Source organism: Hyperolius riggenbachi, chromosome 11 (assembly GCF_040937935.1).
Source record: "Hyperolius riggenbachi isolate aHypRig1 chromosome 11, aHypRig1.pri, whole genome shotgun sequence".
Classification (NCBI taxonomy): Eukaryota; Metazoa; Chordata; class Amphibia; order Anura; family Hyperoliidae; genus Hyperolius; species Hyperolius riggenbachi.
Window position 1 is genome coordinate 193615543 of NC_090656.1, and position 13376 is coordinate 193628918.

At 45.4% G+C, this 13376-nt stretch overlaps 1 protein-coding gene across 2 annotated transcripts in view; it reads left to right on the plus strand.

The window, feature by feature from the left end:
• Positions 1-3445: 3445 nt before the first annotated feature.
• LOC137538708 (uncharacterized) overlaps positions 3446-13376 on the plus strand; it is a 39214-nt gene continuing 29283 nt past the window's right edge. For both annotated transcript variants that reach the window (XM_068261004.1, XM_068261005.1), the window contains exon 1: positions 3446-3818. In XM_068261004.1, the coding sequence (XP_068117105.1) occupies positions 3809-3818 (10 nt within the window). In that variant the 5' untranslated portion in view covers positions 3446-3808. The remainder of the gene's footprint in view (positions 3819-13376) is intronic.

The following is a 13376-nucleotide window of genomic DNA, read 5'->3' on the forward strand; positions in this document are numbered from 1 at the left end:
GCCCCACCTATGACCACACCCACTTTCCACGGTATGACCATGCCCATCTTTCCCTCTTGGTGCCCAGGGGTGCCCCGGATCTCCCTGGAACCTAGAAACGCCCCTGGGCTGTACAGAGCGTTGCTGCACTGAAGAGAAGAGTGAGGACTTGTCCTGCTGCTGGAAGCTTTTGTTTTGTTACAAACAGCGTTGGACTGGGAGGTGGAAAAACTGAGGAAATCCACCTGCTGGCCAAGCAGCAGTAACCCTGTGTTATCACTCCCAATAGAAACCTGCAGCAAGTCTTCACTGTGAGCAGCAACACCTGATTACTGCTGCTTGGCCAGCAAGTGGATTTCCTCAGCTTTTCCGGCTCCCAGTCCGACACTGGTTACAAAGTCTCTTTAAGAATAGTACCGACTTAATTTAATTTCAGCAATAAATTAAGAATTGCTACTCATGCATTTGCTGATAAATTACTACAGGGACAAAGAAAGGAATGTAGCACCTGTGAGAATTATAGAAAGCAATTTGTTTTTTCCTTCTCCCAGCCGTCATTCTGATCAGGCATTTTCTGATGTAACCACTCCGCCTGGTTGCAGCTCTGCAGCTGATAGAAGACAAACAAGGGGGAGGAAGTCGCTGTGATTTTCCACTAGGCTGCTCTACCAGTATATTGTCTCCAGCTTTCAGCACAGCCACCTTCCACATAGCAGGAAGCAATACGGCCACTTCTGCACTGCAGCACATAACCTGTATTTATACTTTTTACCACCCAAGGCCCATCACCAGCTGCCCCCAGACTGACAGCATCAAACTTTCCCCCAAAACGGTAGGGATTAGATTGTAGGCTCATCTGAGGACAGTTAGTGATTTGATGGCAGGAATTACATTATAAGCTCCACAGAGGACAGTTAGTGTGACATGATGGCAGGGATTAGATTGTAAGCTCCTTGGCAAGTGGCACATTAGGTGAGTGACAGGCAGCTCAGAGATCACTATTAGTGCTTGTTTGTTGCCCCTTCCTCACCTGAGTGCCAGATCCAGCTGTTGGGGCCGCCCTCTGCTATGTGCAAACTCTGTGTAGTACAACAAATGTTCGGCAGGCTACTTGCTAGTACTGCCACCCTGCGGCCCATAGCCCGCTCCTTGTTTTCCTTGTGCCCTAGGCCATGGCCTTGCCTAAAATCCAGCCATGCTTATAAGGTTGGTTTCCACTAGGAGCCGTGGCCGTTTCCAATTTAGCCGTAGCTTCCATTCTGCTGCGAGAACGCAGCCCGATTCGCTAAGCCATGCATGGCTTTATGGATTCGGCTGCATGCTGCAAAAAACGGCAGCATGCTGTCTCGATTCGCACTTCAGTGCAATCTGGATGGCAAGCAGTAGGTTAGATAGGCAGCATTTCACCGCCCCTCTCGCCTGTGGGGAAACCTGATTCATGCCCAATTCGGCACTAGTGGAAATAGGACCTTAAAAATTCACAGGGGAACAGACAGCCAATCAGCAAAGGCGTGTACCTCCCCCAGCTGGAGAACGGCAAGCCATGTGCTGTCATTATGCTGAGGTAGGGGTCGCACTTGTTGAAATGGCAGGCATTTTGCAGTAGTGCAAAACTGCATGCGAAAATGCAAGTAATGCTTTCCTATGGGGCTGCTGCATTTTATAGAGCCATCTGCAATTCTGTATGTATTTAACCACTTTGTATTCCTGGGTTTTTACCTCTTAAAGGACTTACGAGCCCAAAAGAGGAAAAAAATGTCTTTACCTTTGTGAATTTGTAACGCACGGAGGACGCCATCCGCGCCCTCCGTGCAGCTCCGCCGGGTCCCCGCTGCTTTTGTCCCCCCCGGCCGGACCCCGACCCCACAGCCCGGGCGCTCCTTCCTCCACAAATATGGCCGCCGGAGGAGGCCACGGCTGCGCAGCTCTAGGGCCTCCCTCCCCGTTACACGCCCCCCCCCCCCCCCCCAAAGATTACCAACAAGGGCTTGCCAGGAATCAGATTAAACTGTGAGCGGCTCTATGTCACTACGCAGGCACGATTGTGATTGTGCCAGAAGTGGAGCTTGGCCCCCAATCAGCTGGAGGGTCCAGGGCAGCGGGTGAGGATAGCGTGGGAAATTAGCAGCCGCGCTCCTGCACATGATTGGAGCGCAGGCGCATGATGTCTCACACCTGCACAGTAGCCCCGAACTGCTCGTGCTTGGCGGAAAAAACAGTGAGCCTGATGTCCGTACTACTGCACAGGCAAGAGGCGTCCTGCACAGTGCAGCCACGCGCACCTCTTCGACAAAAAAATTGGTAGTCCCAGGTCTGGTATGGCGAAGGGAACGGGAAGTACCCGTTTAGGGCATTTTCTTTTCTAAAAGTGCACTTTATAAAAAAATAAATAAAATACATCCTACACTACTTTTCCTCATTGAGGGCTCGTTCACACTAGGGGCGTTTTCGGCCTCTTTTCACACGCAGGCGATTTTTAAAATCGCTCACAAAACGCTTGTGCAATGAATGTCTATGAGAAGGTTCATATCAGAGCAGGTCGTGCGATGTGCGGGCAGCAAAGCGGTGTCTGTACCATTTTTGGGGCGATTTTGCCTCAATGGAAGGTATAGGAAAAATGCAAACACTCACAAAATCGCTCTGTGCATCAATTGCATTCACGGTTTTTGAGGAATAAATACATTGTATTTAAAAAGTTCACTTCCTGACTTGCAAGAAAAGCGCTTTTACCAGAAACGCAGCTCAAAGTGGAGCACCGGGAGGGGGTAAAAAGTGCACAAAAACTCAAAACGCTTGCGTTTTAGGTGTAAGGCCCAATTCACACTTGAAAGCGCAAAACGGCGGCGATTACCGCCGGCGTTTTGCGTGAGTGATTTTCCGCAATTTCACGTGGAAAAATCACTGGACATTGCAGTGATTTTCCCGCGATCGTGTTTAGCGCTTCTATAGCACTGAAACGCAATTGCCGGGAAATCGCCTGAAAATGGTGCAGGCTACACGTTTGCATTTGGCGATTTGTTAATCGCCGGCGATTTTAACGCAAATCGCCCAAGTAAGAACGGGCCCATAGGGTATTAAAGCACCAGCGCTTTTTAGAAACCCTAGCGCGTTTTGCCGAAATTGCCGGCAAAACGCTCTAGTGTGAATCGGCCCTGATAATCACTGCGTTAAACTGCAGAAGTTCACAAATCGTTCAGTAAAACGCATGTGGGAAACGTCCATACGGTATTTGTAGTTGCAGTACTTGCAGACTCCCCTGCTCAGGCTCGGGCCCCTGGCTCTGAGTCTCCGCCACATCAACCCATGCACGATGCAATGAGTGGGCGTGGACCGTTAAATCTGCATAATACCACCTTACCATTATTCTATTGGCTTTTCACCGCCTTCTGAGCTCCCACTAGCCAATCGCCAGACTGGTGGGCGGGGTCTCCTCCTCTGCCGGTACCGATGCTTGTCAGATGCTGGTGACGTCACGCAACACGGGCTGTCAGAGGAGGTGCACGTTCCCCCTTATAAATAGCTAATACTAGATTTTAACTTTTCCTAGCTCTAGTTGTTCGAATGAGACCCCGGGGCAGGCGGTATAATAGATACAGCAGGAGCTTCAGCCGCACTAGGGTGGCCATACACACAGTGATAGGCTATTAGGAGCCAGTGAGGGAAGGAGGGTATTTTATTATAATAATAGTATAATATTGTGAGATTGTATATAAGAGCTATATAGACAGATACAGAGTTTAGTTTTCTAGTTGTATAGATAAAGATAGTTACTTGTGGATTGCTATAGAAGGCTCCTCGGCTCGTGACGTCATAGACTGCAGCAGCAACCATGGATAATGGTGAGTGATCAGTGTCCTGTGCTGGCATTTTGTGATCTAATCATGTTATGGTGACATGATTACTGTGCACTGCCTGGGCAGGGGTGTTGAGAAAGTTGTCACCTGTGTCCTTTGCCCAGGTGAACCTATGCCTGGACTTGGCTGCTGGCCAGTTCTTCTGGTCTCTATGGAGATGACAGTGACCAAAGACATGCACACTGCTGCACTGCCTGTTTGCTCTCTCTATTTTTATTTGTTTTTTGATTGTGGTTTTTAGAGTTTCAAGCACAAGTACAGCATTTTTTAAAATTTTAATTGTATGCAATATCAAAAGTGGTTAGAGACCCATTAGGTTTTTATCGATGTAGGTGTCCCCATTGGACTTCTTTTCACTTTTGCCCCTGCAAGTCTGATAGAAACTGGTGGTCCTAGGGGTAGAAAATAGTACAGAGCAATGAAAATGTTTCATTATTTGTAATTCTTCTCCACGGTGCGAAGAAAATGGGATGCTAGTCTAGTTTAGGAGACCCAGCAGGAAACCTCATAGGGAAATGCCGCTAACATGATTGCGTAGACAGCCCCCTCTCGAACTGCTAGGTTTCAGATAGGTTGTAGTAGAGTAGACTATGCCCACGTTATTTGCCCAATCATAATGCTTTGCACTGTAGAGGGTGCTTTGATCGGAAAACTGTCTCCTATGAAGTTTCCTGCTAGGTCCCCTAACTAGACTAGCACCCAATTTTGATTACACAATGATTTTTTTTCAGTTTTAACACTTCAATGTAATATGAGGGCCAACAGATTTTGATTGCTTTGTACAGATTATGTATGTAAGCCAATCATTTGCCAATCAAAACTGCATGTGTATATGTGCCCTAACTGCAATAAAAGTTTTTAATGAAATCTTGCTTCATTATCGGTTCTGTAGATTACATACCTGTTAGGATTCTGCCAATAACAAGACCTCCAGCAAGCGGATAACTCATTACTAACAGCACACCTTTTGTGTCTGCTGTTAAGTGGAAAAAGTTGTAATTCTTTCCTGGGTCATAGCAGATTTTATACTGGATACACACCATAAGTTTTTTTTTTTTTTCCTCTCGATTGATGGATTCAATAGATAATTTCTGACATGTCCGATATTCCTTCCGATCCTTTCTGCGCTTGATTTTTCATAGAAGTGAATGGAAAAAGATCAGAAAAACGATCGGAAGATAAGAGAATAGAGCGCAGAATCAAGTGGAAAAAAACAGGTGGAAAATCGAGCGGAAAAACGTATCGTGTGTACCCAGCATTAGTATTGCTTTCTGAAAGGTGATGGAGAGTATTAATGCGATTGTAAAAATGCACACAGATCTGCAGTAAGGACTCATGATAAAGGACTGGTTTACACTACAAGATCTTTTCTAAAGGTGCATACACACATCAGACTATAGTCTTTGGAAAATGAACGATCACAGACCAATTTTACCCCCTTCCATGTAGTATGAGAGCCATACTCTACACAGTCTATTCTATGGAGCTGAACTCCCCATCAGACAGAAATCTTTGCAAGATGCTGTAGACATGCAACAGATCAGTATCTGCAAAAGATCTGTTCCTGCAAAAGATCCGTTCCTGCAAAATGCATTCATAGTCTAATATCTGCAGATCTCATACACACCTTGTTTAACGGAGAATCATCTGCAGATCAGATCCACCAGGATGGATCTTTGAATCTGCAGATGATTGTCTGCAAAGTCTGCTGGCTCTATGGTGGGACAGGCAGGAGGGGTAAGCTTACAATGTAAGTTAATGTACTGCACCATTTTTTTTTACCCGTAAACCGATAAATAGCGTTTAACAGTGTAACTTAATACGGTGCCATTATTACACCCGCGGCGCTGTGCGCCATTCTTATCTGCTCAGCCATGCTATCCTATGGCCAGTTCACATGCACCTGTTTGTAATTTGCATTAGGTCTGTTCTATCTGTTGCGTTCTCTGCAGTTGACAATCCTCAGCAGTTCAACTGATGGAATGTGTCCTTTCCTGGACAGAGATGGCGACATACATTGGGTTAGGCCCCGCCCCCTGACCCCTGATAGGACAGTTCAAATATAAAAAGTCAGAATCCCCCCCCCCCTGGCTATTCTCTTTTTCTGTCCTCGAATGGACAGTTCGTTTTTTTTGTTTCCTTTTTAAATTTTTATTTTGAGCGCCTTTTTTTGGGGGAAGCTTACCTCCAGTCGGGCGTATACCGCGGGTTCAGCCTCTCCCGCTTGTGGCAATGCATTGCGGCCTCTAAAGGGGGCCTATAGATGCGGGGTTCCCTCCCTCCCAGCCATAGCTCTTATGCCTGAGGATCCGTAAGGCATTAGGAGCATAGACCCTGCCTCTTCCGTACTCGGAAGCATTCAGCCTGCTGACATCATCCTCCCGCGTGTCTTCGGCGGCCGCGGGAGAACGCACCTGATTGGCTGAGAAGTTCTTTTCCGGATTCCGGATATTTAAAAGGACGCCGAAGCGGGCAGTAATGGACGCTGGGGTTAGCTGCTCGGAGCCGGCAGCAGCATCCCTCCACAACCTTTTGCGGGTGCAGTACAGTACTTACTTACTGCGGAATCGCTGAGGTTGCTGGCTTCAGCGCTAAGCTGTGCAGAGGAAGAAATTCATCCAGCCACCCCATCGGGAGGATCAGGTATTTGGATATCCATGGAACTAGGTAATACTTCCTTATCTGTTTTATGCTGCCTGCTGATATTTACAAATGTCTGTTGTAGAATGGAAGGACAAAGGAAATCCCAGTCTTCTCACCAGGAAAGGTATCTGAGTGATCAAGGATCACTCTTCTATCCTTGTAAATACATAATCACTTGGGGTGCATCCAGTATTGGTAGCAGGCACGGGTCTATAAGGTTTCTAAAAGAGCGCATTCTCCCTTCCTATAAAAAAAAAAAAAAAAAAAAGAACACACGGATTTTTTAGTGGAACATACTCCTTTTCTTTTTTGTGTCTCCACAGTCCGCGAGGAAGGGAGAAGGGACGAGCGGTGTCTAAAAGTCACCAGTCCTCCAGGGGAGCCCATACCCGGTCACGCTCACGCTCAAGACTCAGGGAAGGGCAATCTGCTCACCATTCTCCTCATGATGCAAGATCATCTAGAAGGAAAACCCCTGAGAGACGGGAGAGATCACATGACAGAAGACAATCGCCTAAGAGGCGTTCATCTGGGAGACAATCACCTTCTAGGAAGTCTCCGGAAAGACATTATTCAAGCAGGGGCTACAGGTCTGGCAGAAGCAGATCGCCAAGGCATAGACATGATTCCAGAGACCGTAGGTCTCCTAGGAGAAGATACTCCCCTGATTATTATACATATCCTTCTTACAGAAAGCCATATAGTCCTCCCAGAAGAGTTAGATCTCCCATTATAGAGTCGCAAAGATATTCACAACCGGCAAAGTCTCTTTGCTGGTCCTGTGCGCAACCCGCACTTCCTGACAAAATGGTATGTGAAGCATGCTTCATGGAACTGGGGAAAGACAAGGAAGCAGATAATGAGCAGGTGTTATCCTTCATCCAGCAGGCTGTACAGGATACATTCAGCAAGATGGCAGTTTCACATCCAACCACATCAGTTCCACAGCCGCAACCAGAGGAAGGCACATCATCCTCTAGTCTACCTCCAGTGGGATTTGATTTCGCGCTCATACCAGCCTTTATAACCGCTATCAAATCCGCCATAGCTTGGGAGGAAGACAGCGATTCCCCTCAGGAACCTGACAAATACTATCCTCATTTGGATAGGCAACCTAATAATTTCCCCTTTATGAAAATAATTAAGGATATTTTTCTTAAAGAATGGAATAAAGTAGAACAGAAGCCATCCTTAGCAAACAGATTTGCAAAGCTCTACCCATTCAGTGAAGAGGATGCAAAGCTGGTGGACTGTGCTCCCATTGTAGATGCGTCTATCATGCGACTTGCCCGCCATGTCACCCTGCCAATGGACAATGCAGTGTCATTTACTAATCCACTAGACAGAAAGATCGACACAGACATCAAGAAAGCATTTCTTGCTTCTGGCGCTGCATGTAAGCCGGCGGTTGCTTTAACATCCCTGGCCAAAGCATTGAAGGTTTGGATAGATAATATTGAAACGGCCCTCAATTCCGACACAGATAGACAGGAGATCATCAAGGCTCTGGATGAGCTGAAATTGACAAGTGAATTTATGGGAGAAGCAGCAATTGACACCATTAGATCCTCGGCTAGAGCTATGTTGCACAACGTCACAGCAAAGAGAGCCTTATGGCTGAAGCCATGGTCGGCGGATCAGTCTTCAAGAAACAACTGGTGTAGGATCCCGTTTGATGGAAAACATCTCTTTGGTTCAGAAATGGATGGAGCCATTGCGAAAGTAACCGGGGGCAAATCTGGCCTATTACCACAAGATAGGAAGAGGCCCTTCAGGCAACAGCCAGCTAGAAGACTATCAGCTTCTTCTTCTTCTAGGTTTCAGCAAGCCAAGTCTTACAGACCTGGGAGACAATTTAACAAAAACTGGAGGGGAACTCAATCGTCCTTTCTTAAACCCAACAAGTCAAGGCCTAGTTCAGGTGCAAATCCAAACCAAAAATCTTTCTGAAGGTGCGTCCGCCCAGCCACACCCAGTAGGAGCAAGATTACGCGCCTTCTGGCAGGTCTGGGTGGAGATGATCAGGGACGATTGGGTGTCCAAGGTGTTAAAGAAGGGACACTCTTGGAGCTTCAAAAAAGCCCCTCCAACTTCCCGCTTTGTCAAGACAAAGATGCCCCTCAGCACGGAGAAACGTCTTACATTGCTCGATTATGTACAGAGTCTGGAGGAAAGCAAAGCAATCCTGAGGGTTCCAAAGAAGGAAGAATTTACGGGAATTTATTCACCTCTCTTCTTGGTCCCAAAAAATTCAGGGGGATGGAGGCCTATTCTGGATTTAAAATTCCTGAACAGATATATCAAGATCCATCATTTCAGAATGGAATCCTTACAGACCATCATAAAGGTCGTCAGGAAGAACGACTGGTTGTCAACAGTAGATTTGGCAGACGCCTACCTGCACATACCAATAAGAGCAAGCTTTCAGAAATTCTTAAGATTCACAGTCAACGGTCAACACTGGCAATTCCAGAGCCTACCATTCGGGATATCAACAGCACCAAGGACCTTCACCAAGGTATTGGTCCCAGTAATAGCCTTCCTAAGACAAAGAGGTCTCAGAGTGTTCCACTATCTCGACGATATACTTCTAATCAATCAAGACCGTTCCCTCCTTCTTCACCATCAGCAAATTCTGTTAGAAACATTGCAAGCTCTGGGATGGATAGTAAATTTCAAGAAAAGTCAGCTAACGCCCGCACAGGATCTTGTCTTCTTAGGAGCCAGGTTCAGGACAGATCAGAACGAAGTGTGTTTACCTCTTCAGAAAATCCAACTGATCCAGCAGAAAGTGTCATCTCTATTAGCAAGATTCTCCATATCAGCAAGGGAGTGTCTCAGTCTGATCGGGACATTGTCATCAACAATTCCCATGGTGAAATGGGCACACTGGAATCTGAGATCACTCCAAGTATACTTCCTACGTCATTGGAACAAGGGAAATATGTCACAAAGGATATTACTCCCCATGGCTGTGAAGAACTCATTGAAATGGTGGACTCAGCAGAGACATCTGATGAAAGGATTCCAGCTGCAACCAGACATCCCAGTGGTGATCACCACAGACGCCAGTCTGTCAGGTTGGGGAGCACACTGCAAGGAAGTGCAGGTCCAGAACAGATGGAGAGTCCGGCAGACGGGAGTTCCATCAAACATATTGGAACTAAGAGCAGCCTTCTTAGCCCTGAAAGCGTTTCAGCATATGATCAAGGGGAAAGATGTTGTTCTCCAAATAGACAATACGACTGCAGTGTCCTACATCAGGAGACAAGGGGGAACCAGGAGCCACACACTAATGCAGGAAGTGAGCTTCATAATGTTGTGGGCCCAGAGGTATCTGTCAACCTTGGCAGCCGTGTATCTTCCAGGCCAACAGAATGTGTTAGCAGACCAACTAAGCAGAAACTTTGCGAATCCACACGAGTGGGTTCTGAACAATCAAGTATTCAGGCTTCTGGTAGAGACGTGGGGTCTACCACAGGTGGACATGTTTGCCTCTCCAGCCAATGCCAAGCTACCAGTATTCTACTCCCGCTATTACAACCCGTCAGCAGTAGGGACGGATTGCCTAACACTTCCTTGGCATTTCAACCTGGGATATGCCTTCCCTCCATTTCCTCTAATCCTGAAATTCTTGCAGAGGTTGGTACACGAACAATGCATGATCATACTTATAGTACCCGATTGGCCAAGGAGGCCTTGGTTTCCGTTCCTGATGGAGTTGGCTACAGAACGACCAATCAGGTTGCCGCAGATTCCGGACCTTCTGAGTCAACAGAACCTTCTTTATCCCAATGTCAACAATCTCAGTTTGACGGCTTGGAAATTGAAGGGCAAAAGTACTTGTCCTTAGGTTTCTCTGATGATGTCACCTCTACCCTATTGAGGGCCAGGAAAAGGTCCACTAATGTCACTTACCATAGGATCTGGGAAAGATTTGTAAATTTTGCAGCTCATTACAACTTTAATCCGCTTATGCCAACAATTCAGAACATTCTAGAATTTCTTCAGACAGGAGTAGATAAACAATTGAGTGTATCCGCTATTAAAGTTCAAGTCTCGGCACTTTCTGCTTTGACAAATGAAAGATGGGCACTCAATCCGTTGGTCATTCAGTTCATCCAGGCCGTACAAAAGATAAGACCTCCACGGAAGCCTTTCTTCCCCCAATGGGACCTCTGTGTGGTGCTGGACACACTCTCGGATGATCCTTTCCATCCAGTTGAATCTGCTTCCTTGTGGAATATCACGTTAAAAACAATATTCTTAGTAGCAATATCCTCCGCTAAACGTGTTTCTGATCTACAGGCACTAGGCTGTACAGCCAACCTCCTTCAATTCTTCCCAGACAGGGTAGTGATTAGACCAGTTCTGCAATATGTTCCGAAGGTAGCTTCCTCCTTCCACATTAATCAAGAATTGACCTTACCAACTTTTCATTTAGACCACGGTTTCCATCCATTGGATGTAGGGAGGAGCGTTAAAGCATATCTTGAGGTTACTCAGTCCTTCAGGAAATCTGACCGTTTGTTTATAAATATTCAGGGTGCAAGGAAAGGAGAGGCAGCCACAGCCAGGACTCTAGCCAACTGGCTTGTAAAAATTATTCAGATATGCTACAAATCTAAAGGTCTTGAAGTACCCAGGGAAATTCATGCCCATTCCACCAGAGGAATGGCCGCCTCCTGGGCTTGTTACGCTAAAGTTTCAGTGGACACAATTTGTAGAGCAGCAAGCTGGTCCTCTGTTCATACCTTTGTCAAACATTATCATGTAAATCCAGCATGTCTGACTTCTCTAAAGTTTGGAGAAGCTGTCTTGTCTACAGTTGAGAAATAAACCTTTGTATTTTTTGCATACTCCCTCCCTCTCTGTTTGATTTTGTATATCCCAATGTATGTCGCCATCTCTGTCCAGGAATAAGGAAAATTGTATACTTACCTTCGGTAATTTTCCTTTCCTGGAACAGAAGATGGCGACATACAAATCCCACCCTCAGGTCCATTCGAGGACTGATTTTTCACGAGAATAGCCAGGGGGGGGGGGGATTCTGACTTTTTATATTTGAACTGTCCTATCAGGGGTCAGGGGGCGGGGCCTAACCCAATGTATGTCGCCATCTTCTGTTCCAGGAAAGGAAAATTACCGAAGGTAAGTATACAATTTTCCTTATTCTGGAGTCGCAGTGGACCCTACAACAGACCCTGAAGGGTTTTGGCGTATATATACGATGGTTGATTTACATATTTCAGCAGTGATGCACTGGGAGACATCTCAGAGCTCACTCCAACCTCCAATTATTGCAAATACTTTCTGTTTTAAGAAAGCTTTTGTTTTCTGGTGTATATATACACGATACTGATGTGGTCCTGTCTCAGCTGAGTTTGTTGCGTCTTATAACGCAGTTTACCACACTGCAATGAGAAGTGTATGCAACGTTCACAGTGCATTGCATTGTAACGTCTAGCATTATGGTAACGCACTGCTGCAGTGCATTACCTCTAAATGCACACGTTACCAAGTACAGAAAAGCATACGTTTCATTGCCTGTATGCTTTACTGTACCTACTGTATGCAACGGTAATGCAGCCTTAATGTGCGTTACTACTTTTTTTGCATTGTAAAGTTGGGTTGCAACTTTACAACACAACGTCCTACTGTGAACCTAGCCTAAAAGTTTTATTGTATAGTACTGATCACAGCCTCATTTTCAGTTAGGCGCGGTTCACAGTGGGATGTTATTTTCCTGATTAAATGGTCATATACGCAGGTTACCGCATGGCAATGTTAACCTTATGTGACGTTTAAGTCGTGTTGTAAATGTTGCGTTTATTGTGACGCACTGCTGCGGTGCGTTACCTCTTAACGTTAACAGATACAGGGAACCATACTTTTTTATTGCCTTTACGCTCCACTGTATGTACTTTATATGACGGTAACGCAGCTTTAAGGTACATTGCGACCTTAACGTCGCATCACAACGCAGCGTCCTACTGTGACCTTTGCTTGAATTATGTATTGCATTTGGATTATTGATTTTGCATTTGTTCTAAAACAACCTTATTTCTACCAGCGTTTACAAAAATTAGCCAGGAGCGGCCGTACAGTAGCAAAGTATATTTTTTTTTTACAATAGCTACGTGCCAGTGGTATGTTTGTATTGTGTTTTATTAACTGTCTTGTCCAAATTTACATGTACCACAGTAGGCCTGGAACCCACTACAAATCGTTTTTAACTAGCGTTTTGTAAGCGATTTCATGAGCGTTCTCCAGTGATTTTGGTAGCGATTTTAAAAAGTGTAAGCTTTTGGCAGCGATTGTGATAGCAATTTGCAATTTTAATTCTGATTAGTCCTTTCAAATTATTATTATTATTTTTTTACAGTTTGCAGTAATTTCAAACCGCACACAAATCTCTGTGTAGCGATTCATGAGCGATTTACCAGCGCTTCAATACTTTACACTGAAGCACAAGCGCTCCCAAAATGCTGCATGTCCTGCTATTGCGATTTTGCTCATCGCTATCACTACTGTGGAATTTGTTACACTTATTTACATTGACAGCATTTACGGAAACCGCTAGCGAATTAAAGCGCTCAAACTAGCGCTCTAGTGGGTTCCAGGCCTGAGTCAGTAGGGTTGTTATTAAGGTGCAAATTTATTTTGGATGGTTGAGAATTATGGTAATTATGATACAGTGTTATTCTAATGAATATTAACATATATTGTTAAATGGACTAAGCAAAGCTTGCAACAAAAGCATTTCACTGGTCCATATCCAGCTGCATAGAGTTGCAGTAAAATTTGCATACTTCTATATCAACTTAGAAATATTTGCATATTTCAACTAAAGTAGAAAGTTGGCACTGAGCCAAAACTTTGTACTAAATACCTTTTTAG